The 12023-nt window shown below is 41.7% G+C and overlaps 1 protein-coding gene across 6 annotated transcripts; it reads right to left on the bottom strand.

The window, feature by feature from the left end:
• Positions 1 to 2: 2 nt before the first annotated feature.
• On the bottom strand, positions 3 to 10688 carry LOC125514950 (cycloartenol synthase-like). Of its 6 annotated transcripts, none has more exons than XM_048680326.2 (18): positions 10412 to 10688; positions 5834 to 6019; positions 5229 to 5318; positions 4828 to 5022; positions 4636 to 4720; positions 3913 to 4079; positions 3494 to 3682; positions 3275 to 3388; positions 2897 to 3019; positions 2737 to 2820; positions 2144 to 2242; positions 1909 to 1965; positions 1775 to 1821; positions 1545 to 1688; positions 1235 to 1412; positions 754 to 834; positions 567 to 650; positions 3 to 387 (listed from the first exon to the last, which is right to left on the bottom strand). In XM_048680326.2, the coding sequence occupies exons 1-18, from the start codon at positions 10610 to 10612 to the stop codon at positions 268 to 270; spliced, it is 2244 nt and encodes a 747-aa protein (XP_048536283.1). In that variant the 5' UTR covers positions 10613 to 10688; the 3' UTR covers positions 3 to 267. The 6 variants fall into 6 exon arrangements, with proteins under 6 accessions (XP_048536283.1, XP_048536282.1, XP_048536281.1 ...); XM_048680325.2 differs by having other exon boundaries at positions 2144 to 2221; positions 2698 to 2820; XM_048680324.2 differs by having other exon boundaries at positions 2698 to 2820.
• Between the last annotated feature and the right edge of the window lie 1335 nt (positions 10689 to 12023).

Consider the following 12023-nt stretch of genomic DNA (forward strand, 5'->3'; position numbering starts at 1 on the left):
AATTAAGCATCTTGGTATCATCTTTTCAGACTTCTTATTCCATAATTATACACCAATCATTTATTTGGACTCTGATAGTGTACAATAATAGTCAGGAAACGCAAGCTCTTTTGCGTTTTCTCGAAAAAAGATAGTGTACAATAATACTACAAGTACAGTTCTTCCTCTGTCTACCATTTCAGTGCCTTGAGAAGGTATGTACGTACCAGTACGTATAGATTTCATTTGCAGATAGTGTGACCTGCACTGCTGCGCTTCTGACTCGGATCAGCAGCTAGGCATTGTCAGGACACGGCAGCGGTACTCTCCAAGCGCCCAGATAGGGAAGATGTTCCTGTACTGGGAGTAACTGATGGTGCAGTTCCTGGCGAAGATGCCGATGATCTCCTGTGGCACAAAACAGAAAATACCATTTCAACGGTCATGAACAAACGCAGACAGAACAGCGACCGAATGCCGGATTGCCAGTTAGTTAGTGTCTGGAATCTAAGCACTTTTGACAGTGGTTTTCATGAGAGTGTCCTTACAAGAGAAAAGTTTCACTGCTCGGTTCGCGGCATACTTACTTGCTGAGGGAACTCGCCATCCTCTAGTTGTAGGTTAATCAAAACCCTTGCTGCCCGGTGCAGAGGCCCTGGATCTCTCTCGGCCTGCTCCAACGGAAATTGAAATGCAGATATCATCATATGAATGAGCCTGGTGAATGCCTCAATGAACAATGCCAAATCGAGGAGAAAAAGAAAATACAAAAACCTGCCCAGCATCAATTAGGGCCAGCATGGCCCAACTGGTATTGACTACATGGGGGCGCCTTCCTTCAAGTTCGGTGTAAACCTATTTGCAGAAATTAAAAAAAATGTCCAGGTCAGATTAGTTCTCTTTTGCAGAAAAAAATATCAAAACAATACATGTTGGTTCGCTACTGGTTTGATTGATCTATGGAAGCATAACTTTTTTTTTTGCTGCGCTGTATGTAATATATGTGCCATGTTAAAATGGAGGAATTGAAGACAAGCTCTTTGGACGAACAGCATGATGCTTTTTTTTAATGGAGGGATATTATTGCTTGTAAATAGATCTCGACATAACTGCTAATTCTGAGCTAACAGTAAATCAGGCGTTCATACTTATGATCAATCGCGGACTGATCTGTTTCTGGTTGTACCGCAGCTACCGCTGCATACAGACATCCGTCAACAGGCATTACCTAGGAACTAGGAAGAAATGAATGTACCTTATCCCTGCATGACAAATAGCTTTCTCCCCAGCCACCAGAAGGAGTCTCTTTCGACAACAAGAAGTCGCAGGCCTTCCTAATAGCATGACAGTTCTTGAATGCCCTTCCAGCAGCAACTAATCCCCTCACTGCGTACCATGTCCCATAGGTGAAACAAATAGCCCAGGAGCCGTACCTGTTGCAAATAGACAACACAATGAGCAATAATGGCAGCAGTTTCTGTGTTTGAGTGAAGACACCAAAAAGCATCAAAAGATGCCTGTGTATTGGACATTCTTTTCTTCCGGAACAGAGTTTCAACACTAACCATGAGCCGTCGCTTCTTTGAATACTCTCAATGAAGTTTTCGGCTTTATGGATACATTTGTCTATCTCTTCCCTCCTATGTCCAGGGTAGTGCTTTCTGAATGCAGTCAGGGCCTGGATCACTTCTGAAGTACATTCAACAACACTGCCAGTCCAGTTTACATCTCAGTTCAGTTTCTCTTAAAAACAACAAATCAGCATGGTAACAAGAATAGGGTTATCAAATCTTACGGATGATCAATCATTATGTCCCCAAAGATCTCAGAAGGATTGAGAAACTGAACAGTTTTAAAAGCATGTCAGATTGTAAAACACTATTTACAAAAGGCTGAATGTCTAGAGTTCTCATTATAGTTGTAACTCACCTCCAGCCAGGCATAAGACCTGGTGAGTTCATATGATGCAAAGCCACCATTTCCGTTCTGTAAAAAACGGTTTATCTTAGTTCCACCCAATTTAAACAAGCATATTGTTAGAGAAAATTTAAGCAAACATATATGCAAAAAGAAAGTTAGAATCATAGATAAATCCATAAGAGCATAGAGCAAAAGAGAACTAATGATCCTAGCTTTTAGAGGTTTGAAAACGGGATATGCATACCATCCAAGAAAGGAGACAATTGACAGCGTCATAAAGTCTATTGGCTTCTATTGATACACCAACCATTTTTGGAGAAATCTTTGACAACAACAATGAGGCCTGATGAGAAAGAGGAATGGCAACAATTTGAACAATTATAACAATAATTCAAATGATGACCACGACACCACAAAAGAATATAAGATCTAAAACTTGAGAGTTGTTTTGGTTATTTTGTGCATTAAAGAGAGTCCCTACTTCCAAGAACCTGGAAGAACAAATGCTGGAACTTCCAAAATCATATCCTTACAGGTAAACAACATCATAACATCATTCACCTGTTAACAGGCTTCGAAAATAAATGTCATTTTGGACAACGAGACTGTCTCCAACACACACCTTTGACCATATCTTATCATGTTGGTAAATAATGGATGAGAATATAACATTCTGGAATCACTCTGTTAATAGTATCAAGTGAAAATCAAATAATTATATGAATGCAAGTGCTCAAGTTTTGAAAGTTTGTCTGCATAGGGTAATTGGTGATATCAACTTTAGAATGACGGTACCACCTTTAATCCTAGTGCAGTGCAATCTGATACAGGCCAAACCTGATCGGCGGTAGAAAAGGTCCATGCACCTTTAGATATATGACGATACCAGACACTCAAATCTCCATGGCAGTCGTGAAGAACCTTTCAAAGAACAGATAACAGAAATTGAGTCAAACGATGACCTAATCTGGCCGGAAAATTAAGTATCAAAATTTACCTGTGAATTTTTTATGTAGCCATGGGCTAGTTTAAGAGTAGGACAGAACTCTTCTGTGAGTTCCGTAGCCAGTATAGCTTCAACTGTGAAAGTTGTGTCCCAAAGCTGGCTGCCATTATAACCCTACGGTGACAGGACCATTTCTTAACACTGGTATTAGCATATCAAGCCAAAAGAAAAGATGCACTATATCTTAGTATCTCTCCAGATTCCAGAGTATATCTGGACCAAATTAATAAATGACAAAAATAGACACCATGCTAACTGAAAATGCTAAAGTAACTTTCCTGTGCTATTTAACTAAGTTAAGTAACCTGTGAAGCAGTCACCGCAACTGAAAGCAAAAAAATTGGGATCAAGGACAACATAAAGAATAACCTGCATCTTCATGCCATCTTCAGCAACCCACAAATAATCATAGATCCTTGGAATATGAAGTTTGAATTCCTGTGAGTTAGGATCTTCTATCCAGCAACAAAGCATATTCAGTACCTGCACAGTTTTTTGTATTATCAGTTTTCACAATAATCAACTGAAAACAGGAACAAGAAAAAAAACGCATGCCCTTTAAAAATAACGGCATGATTTTAGATATACCTTCCCTACAGCACCACTGCAAATATACTGAGTGTTCTCATCTTCGTAATGAATATGTTGCATGGCATTTTTCAAAGCTTTCTCCCTCAATTTGCTTCCGGGCCAATGCGACAGAACTGGTTCAACGAATTTGTGAAGAGTGGACCATAAGATATCTTGTCCCAGTGGATGAGGACAGTACAGATCCTCCTACAGTAAATTATAATAAAATCTTTCAAGCAACATTTTATAATTATATTCTGCATGGAGATCTCTACCTAAAGTAATAAATAAAAATGTGTGATACTGACACAGGAGCCATGTCCGTTTACAGATCAAAAACCATGCAGAGCAGAAACTTCTCAATAGCATAATAATATGAAGTTACTTTATGTTGTTACTGGTTTGGCACATGCATGACGAAACAAGTTCCAACGAACCTTAGCACATTGGCTGCGAGCCTTGTCCCAATCTATCTCATCATAGGGTACTTTATAGAGCTCCTTCCGTAAGTTCAATACAGTTGGTGTAATTGGGCCGACAAACCTCTTTCCATATATGTAAGACATGGGAAAGTATACCATTCGGCAATGGGACCACATGCGCCCTGTGTGCGACGCAGAATATTTTAGCAAAGATAATAAGGTAAGATATTATGATAATATATACTCGCTCCGTCCCAAAATAAGTGTCTTTAATTTAGTACAACTTTAGATTATGATAATATATACCCCCTCCGTCCGAAAATAAGTGTCTTTAATTTAGTACAATATTGTACTAAAGTTGTACTAAATCAAAGACACTTATTTTGGGACGGAGGGAGTACTAATAAATGTGAATACATCAGACAGAGAAGGGCATAATAAAATTATTGCCTTCTGACAAAGTTTGTGATGATAGAAAATGATTTTTGTTCTGCTGCAAAAAAGAAAAATGGTTTTGTTGCCAATCTGTCAAATAAACTTTCCCAGGGTCAGCTGCATGAGAACTATACTTGCAGTATATTCTACTGATCATCTGCACTAACAGTCAAACAAGCATTCCATGCAGTTTATATGATAAATTTTGCCAGTGTTGAGTTATTAGTCATTATGATAAAATTTCCAGATAACTAAATACAAGCCAAAAGAGAAAGCGAAAAGGTATTTAAGGGGGAAACAAACCTGGATGAAATGGGAGGCAGTATGGTAGTAACCATAGTTCTGGAAGCAATGGATTGTTACCAGACCAGTCAAATACACCAAGAACCTTAAGAAAGTAGAGACGTCAGAACACCTCTCTGGGTTTGAAACAACTACACTTGTAACAAGACCAAAGCAGATAACAGAAAAGAAAACAATGCATAACCTCCGTACCGAAAGCCAAAACTTTCCCCATGATGTTGTAAAGGTTGCTCCTCCATGATCCAAAATCCAATTCTGAGCTAACTGAATGGCTCCATCTTCACTATCTGATCCTTCTTCAAGTAATCTCAAGGTAACATAGTTCAAGACAGAACCGAACATGGTGCTTGGGCCCTCAATGTGCAATCCCCAGCCTCCATCTTTGTTCTGCACTTAAATTCACGGAAATTTGTCCCTTTCTTTGAAAAGCATAAACAAAAATAGTAGTGGCATATACATTAGGGTAGTAGTGAGATGTAATGTGGACATAAGGAATGAGATGAAACACACATCATGTGGATTGCAAAGCCAGATTTTGTTTGCGTAAAAATATTATAGTTAAGAACGTTTTGTTAAGATGGATATTTCCTTGCCTGATGATTGTAGAGATACCGACGTATCTCCCTCTGATGCTTTGACGATAAGACAGTATTAAGAGCACCAGTCGAATGCAGTGCTATTACCTGAATAAAAAAAAGGTGAGAAAACCAAATGGCCCAGTTCTCTCATACAGAAGTACAACAAAACAAAGGATAACGTAGAATGAGATGCCACAATATCTGCAATGCTGAAACCAAGTGAGAAAAGTGACGCTCAGCTGGTAACCAATACAGATCTTTCACACTTTTCTGAACAGTTGCAGGAGCTCTAACAGATCAATAGAGGAAGGCAAAAGTTTACTGAAGAGTCAAGACCAAAAGGAAGTCACTGAAGGCGGGAACAGCAAAATAAGCAGCAACTAACCGAGCAAGAAGGCTTAGGCACTAGTTTTCCAATAATTCAGAAGAAGGATACTAACAGAGGATACTGTCTTCGAAGAGCCCTTTGGCGCAGTTCTATATTTTCTAAGAGTTCAGGAGCAACTTGTTAGGAAGTTAGCTGATTATACGACGAGATATGCTAGTGCAAGAACACATGAGAAGGCTATAACTAAGGAATCTTAACCAGTTCACTGTTGTATATGAGCGAAAGGAACTACCAAGCCCGGCAGAAGGAACATAGGACCGGCGATATCCCCAGGCCAGTGTCCATCATGTGCTTGGAGAGTAGACAACTGTCCGATTGCCCTCTTTAAAGAGGTCAAAACAGCTTCTTTGGTGACATCTTCATGCTCTTGGAGCTTGATACCAGGAATGTCCAGCTTAGGAGCAGTCAACTCGGCAAACTGCAAATGGTGCAAGTGTTTTGCAATGTCATGTGCAGTTATTTAAACCTCCATAAAAACCGAGAACAAGAAATTAACGTGCAAATGATAGCATTTCCATGAGCAAAATATGTGCACGAAAATGGCGCTGCTGGCAGGAAGTCCTAAATCCTAAGCAAATCCATGTCTGACTGGCTTGCATGGCCTTTCTATGCCATTTGAGCACTTGCATGAGGGGCCGGATTGTCAGCTTATGTATCAGGAATTCAGGAGTGGCAACACTGCCGGTATCGGTAAGATGCAAAAAATAACTTTAAACCTGTGGTTATGTTAGACCTGTGATTCTAGGCTACCGTTGACCCAAATCATTGTGTATCCGTGTAATTTACTGGATTCACGTTGCATATGCTTAGCCTATGCCTACGGTAGAGGACATATCTGGTGAAAAGGGCCTTCGGTGAGAACGTATGTAGAAATTCGATTAAAATCTCCAATAATCTCAACATATCTGCAACATTTCAGATCTAATTCATTATCATTCGCAACATACGAGAATGAAAAATACTGATAAATAGTTTACCAGGTATTTTCCCTTTGTTCATATATATATGGCAAAACACATTGAAATGCAACCCTAAATTTCTGCATGCCCTTCCATGGTATTAAAAAAATATCGGAGTAAAATAACCTTTTCACCCTATTTTCACGAAATTAGCAAGCCTGCGATCGAGTTCACTTGCATCTCCTAGTTTATTCCAACTGTGCTGAGACGGCAAAATGGCATTCCAGCGGATAAGTAAACAAGCTGAGACGGCGAAATGCAAGGAGGGTTAGTAGGTGGTTACGCGCTGGTGAGACAGGGCCCGGAATCCGTGGAGGGGACCGTCCGCGGCGAGCACGTAGAGCCTTCTCCGGGGTTCGTCATTTCGCCGCCGCCGTGGGAGTGCAGAGCCGCGGCGGCTCCGGCCGGAGGTGGCAGCGGCAGCGGAACGGAGGTACAGAACTGGGCCGTGGGCTCCCCTCTACTACGAATCTCTGATTCTACACGAAAGCGCTCTCGTCCATGGCCGGCCCAGTCGGGCGTCTTGGTTTCCGTTACCGAGTTCCAGCGGTTTTTTTTTCAGAGGAACTTCCACATGTTCATTGAACAAATAACTGTACACATTCCCTCAAAAAAAAGACCTGTACACACATGGTTGCTCCATGAGGCAAACAAAGGGACAGCTGTCCTAGAGCTTTGCACAAAGGACCCCAAGAAAAAAAAGGATTTGCAGTTTGACCCATGAAGATCCGTGTGCAAATCTAATCCCTTAGGCCTTGTTCGGTTGAGGTGGTTTTTGAAGGGGAATGGCAGGGTTTGAGAGGGATTAGATCCCCTACAAGCCAAAATCCTCTCCAATCCACTCCAATCCCCTTGGGAGGAGGATTAAACGAACAAGGCCTTCAGCATCGTTGGACTCCATCGTCGTGGTGGCAACGCCGGAGATGGACAATAGCAGCCATCATTCCTAAATCTGAAAAAACTCTAGTGCAAACCATGCTGCTAGGTGAATCGATTGAACGGTATGCCGCACGCTATGTGGCTCGTCGACCGGGGATCATCTCCGAGCTCGTCATACCCCGGCACCGTCACATTCATCCACTTAGGTCAATTTTTATTCTTTCAGGTTTTCGATTTATTCAGTCATTTCGAGGTTTCAGTCAGTTTTATTTAGTATTTCTATTTAAAAAATCAATGGAAATGGAAAAAAATGTTCATGTCATTTAAAAGGTGTTTATGTTTTTTAATAGCAGTGTAATTTTAGAAGCAACTTAAACCGTTTTTAAAATATTCATATTATTTAAAAATTAAGACCTATTTTAAAAATGTTCATGTAATCTAAAAAGTGTTCACATGTTTAAAAAACATTTATGTAACTTTAAAATTGTGCATGTACTTATAATTCGATGGTTCACGTGGACTCTATTGATTCGACAGAATATTTCCTTGCATTACAAAATTTATAATGTACTTATAGTTTGATGTGACTGCATGAATGGATGACAATGACATCGGCATCGTGGCCACAGCCGCGGGTTACCCGGAGCTGGCCCTTTTCTTTGTCCTGGTAACCTGGTTGTATTGCCACCGAGGGATGTTAGAGAGCTCCTATTTAATGTTCTCTGCATCAAAACTTCCAGAAAAACACACATTGTGCTCGCCTTCATGGGTCATCCCAGTAACCTGATATGCATTGTTACCAACCACTACTCCTCTAGTTCCTAGCAATTTCTTCTTGTTGTGTTTTTTTCCTTTGATCTTTTCAGTCGGGTTCCCTTAAAAAAGGGGGGGTTTGATCGATTTAAATAATATCATGATTTTAGGATTAGAAAATTTTCATCTTTAAAAAAAACAATGAGTTCCATAAAATGTTTGCAGATAAAAAATTGTGATTTTTCTAAATGACAAATTTTGAAAAAAAATAAGTGTTCAAAAATTTAAAATTGTTATTTTTATCATAATTTGGACGTTGTTATTGTTTTTATTATAAAAAAAATTCTTATTTTTTTATCACAAATTTGGACACTGGCTCATGAGTTTTATAAAAATTCTTAAACTTTTAGAAAAGTTCACTAATTAAGGAAATATTCACGAATTTTTAAAATATTTTCAATTTATAAGGACATGAAAAGTGTAAAAGAGAGAAACCGGAAAAAACTGGTAGGAGAAAACAAAAAGAGAAATACAGAAAGAAAAATCGCAAGAGCACAAAGAAATCAGCATTAAGACCTTATTGTCTTGTAGGGCGTTCCATGACCATCTGCATGTGCGTTTGCTGGCAATTTCTACAATGGGCGTTATATAGGGAATTCCGGGTGAAAAAAATCTTATATCGGAGCCCCCGGGGAGCTCTTTTTTTAATCACCTTGGAAGCTCTTATTCCATGCTAAAATTGTGGCATTGGTGCTACAATGGTTATATATAGGTCGGGCCACGAAGCGCTCGCTCGCTCACTTACTGCTAGCTCATAAAAAGGCGGCTACCTTTTTTATCTGAAAAAATTCGTTAAATAAAAAATGTTCTTGGATTTTTGAAAATTTTGCAAAGTAAAAAAAATCATAGATTTTTTAAATGTTCATAATTCAAAGTAAGATTGAAAATTTAAGAAAATTTTCACAAAATTAAAAAATATTCTTAAAATTTAAATATATTCATGAATTTAACACCTTACAGATAGGCCCAACGTTCCCACAACCCCATGCACTAGGAGACTCCAAATCTAAGGAGCTTAGTATTTATAATGTGTATATCTGATCAAACTTAAAAATAGTTAAACTTTTTTAATTGAATTTTATACACCATCTGTTGGGAACAGAGGGAGTATTGTACTTGGCCTTGCAACCAACCATGCCAGCATGTTCACGTTTTTTTTCGGAGGGCCAGCATCTATAGAGATACTAAGCTCCCACGATTTGAAGCGTTCTGGTGCTTCGGGGTTGGTGGGGTCGTTGTGGGACCTGCATGTAAGGTTGTCTATTGCTTAGTTTTATTTCCCCTTCTCTCTTTATTTTCTTACAGGTTTTAATTGTATGAGAGTTTACTAAAATTTGTGAACATTAAAAAGAAAAAAAATATTTTTGCTTCATTAATATTTATTACATTCATGAGTATTTTGAAGTTCACGGGTATATTTAAAGTTTATGAAATTTTTTAAAATTTGAAACTTGTTTAATTTGCAAATGTTTTTTAATTCATGAATATATTTTAAACTCATAAACATTTTCAACAATTTATGATTTTGTAAATTTACATATTTTTGAAAAATCCTTGAACATATTTTAATTAAACTAACCTATTTATTTTTAAAAATACTCCATTTTTCTGAGCGAGTAGTGGGGCGAGCGGAAAAAAGCTAACCGACTGAGAGGAATAGGGAATCAAACTAAGCGAGCGAGAGCTCGTGGGCCGATCCATGTGAGTGTTATAGCGGCAATTTCATGATTTTAGTGTGGATAGGACCTTTCAAGAGGCTCAAACGACCACCACCAACTGGCACTGAGACCGACACGTGTGAAGACACCACAACGCCACACCAAAAAATTTCATTCTTCACTAGAAAATATTGTCTCCAGCAAAAACCCGACACGATATACAAATAAAAAAACACCTTCATAATGTAATTAAAACACAAGACAACATTGATAAAATCCAAACAAAATAGCCGACCGTGACACTCAAATAGATATAAGAAAAATTAATTCCACAAGTGAAGAACGGCGTGATGAAAGGCGCGTTAGCCTTTAGTATTCACGAAAACAAAACTACGTCCGTGCATGCATGATGCATGTCATAAAAAAGCGTAAAAGAGAAATCACGAGCGAGCTAGCTGACAAGTGAGCCAGGTGATGGTATGGAACGGAGTAAACGTGGACCTGCAAGCGCATGAGGCGGTCGGCGCTGTGCTTGAGCTGGTGCCGGCGGCTGGAGTACTCGCGGCGCGCGTCGTCGACGTCGTCTAGGGCGCCGCCGCCGGCAGCAGGGTCGAACTCCCAGACCTGGCGCCCGGCGTGCGCGTTGGTGGTGCGCAGCCACGGCTCGCCGCCGGCCTCCTCCCCGATCCTTAGCCGCCACATCGATCGACGTTGACTCAAACGAATGGCTAGGTGTTGTTCTTACTTTCTACTCTGGTTCGTTGCTTCTCCCTTCACAGCAGGGCAAGTGAGTGAGACGAGAGAAGATACCGAAACACTCCGTGTTTAAATAGGATAGCTAAATCACTCGCAAAAAAAAAATAGGATAGCTAAATGACATTTTCACTGTAGAACCATTACCAGCCCACGGGAGTTATTTATCCAAAACCACTACACTTAAAGCTAGAATAACAACTTGGTACCACATTCAAGTCAGGGCATAAAAAAATATGTGTAATGCGTAATGCAGAGCACTAATGCTGAAATTTAGTCGCGAAAACAGCGAAACCGACAGATGGGGCCCACCTATCGGGCTGACGTGGCGTGCTTATGTGGACAATTTGCTGAGTAGGATGAGGGTCCCATCTGTCAATGACTCAAGTGCTTATCTCTTTTTCATTTTTTCTTTTTTCCTAGACATTTTCTTCCTGGGCATTTCAACAAACAGATAATGGGCATTTTCTTCCTTGCTGTCGACGTTCATTCGAGACCTGGCCGCCGCTATCAAGCCGCTAGAGCTCCACTCGCCGCCCCTCTCTTTGTCTTGCTCCCTGATCTCTCTCTGTCTCAAACATGAGCCAACTGCCATGCCCACGCCATGGATGAACTCGATTTCGCCGCGCTGCCTCGTCGTCGCCGCACTGCCCCAGCCCTCTGCCATGCCCGGCGGGAGGCCCTGGTCGTGCGCGCCGTCATGGAGTGCCATGGCCACACCTGTGCTCGCGGCGCTCGCCGGGAGGCCCTGGTCGTGCGCGCCGTCATGGAGTGCCATGGCCGCGCCTGTGCTCGCGGCGCCCGCCGGGAGGCCCTGGCCGTGCGCGCCGTCGTCGAGCGCCATGCCACTCCCATGCTCGCAGCGCCCGACGGGAGGCCCTGGCCGCGCGCGCCGTTGTGGATCACCATGCCCATGCCCGTGCTCGCGGCACCCACGGGAAAACCCTGGCCGCGGGCGCCGTCGTGGACCGCCATGGCCATGCCCGTGCTCGCCGCGGCCGCTAGGAGGCCCTGGCCGCGCGCGTGTTCAAGCAAGAAGCAAGTGATGACGGAAGCAAGAACACACGGGGAGAGTTCTCCAGTAGTCGTCTCCTATTTGACTTGGCGCCAACGCCAGGCAGGGGGCTGGGCGGATCCTCGGCAGATTCGGGCGGCTGCTGATACCCGATGCTTCATCCGCCTTCATGGTGGTAGATTGAGATCCAGCAGGGCAACTCAGAGACGATGGTAGGTCGTTGTGGTGGTGAGGCGGCTCGCTGGTAGTGGGGCGGCTCGCCGGGGTTGGGCTCAGGCGACTGCGTGGGATATGGCTGTGGTTTTTTTTTACAGGAAGACAGGGGAAGAAGAAATGCATCCGACA

This window comes from Triticum urartu, chromosome 6A (assembly GCF_056163025.1).
Source record: "Triticum urartu cultivar PI428250 chromosome 6A, HENAU_Tu73, whole genome shotgun sequence".
NCBI classification, from domain to species: domain Eukaryota; kingdom Viridiplantae; phylum Streptophyta; class Magnoliopsida; order Poales; family Poaceae; genus Triticum; species Triticum urartu.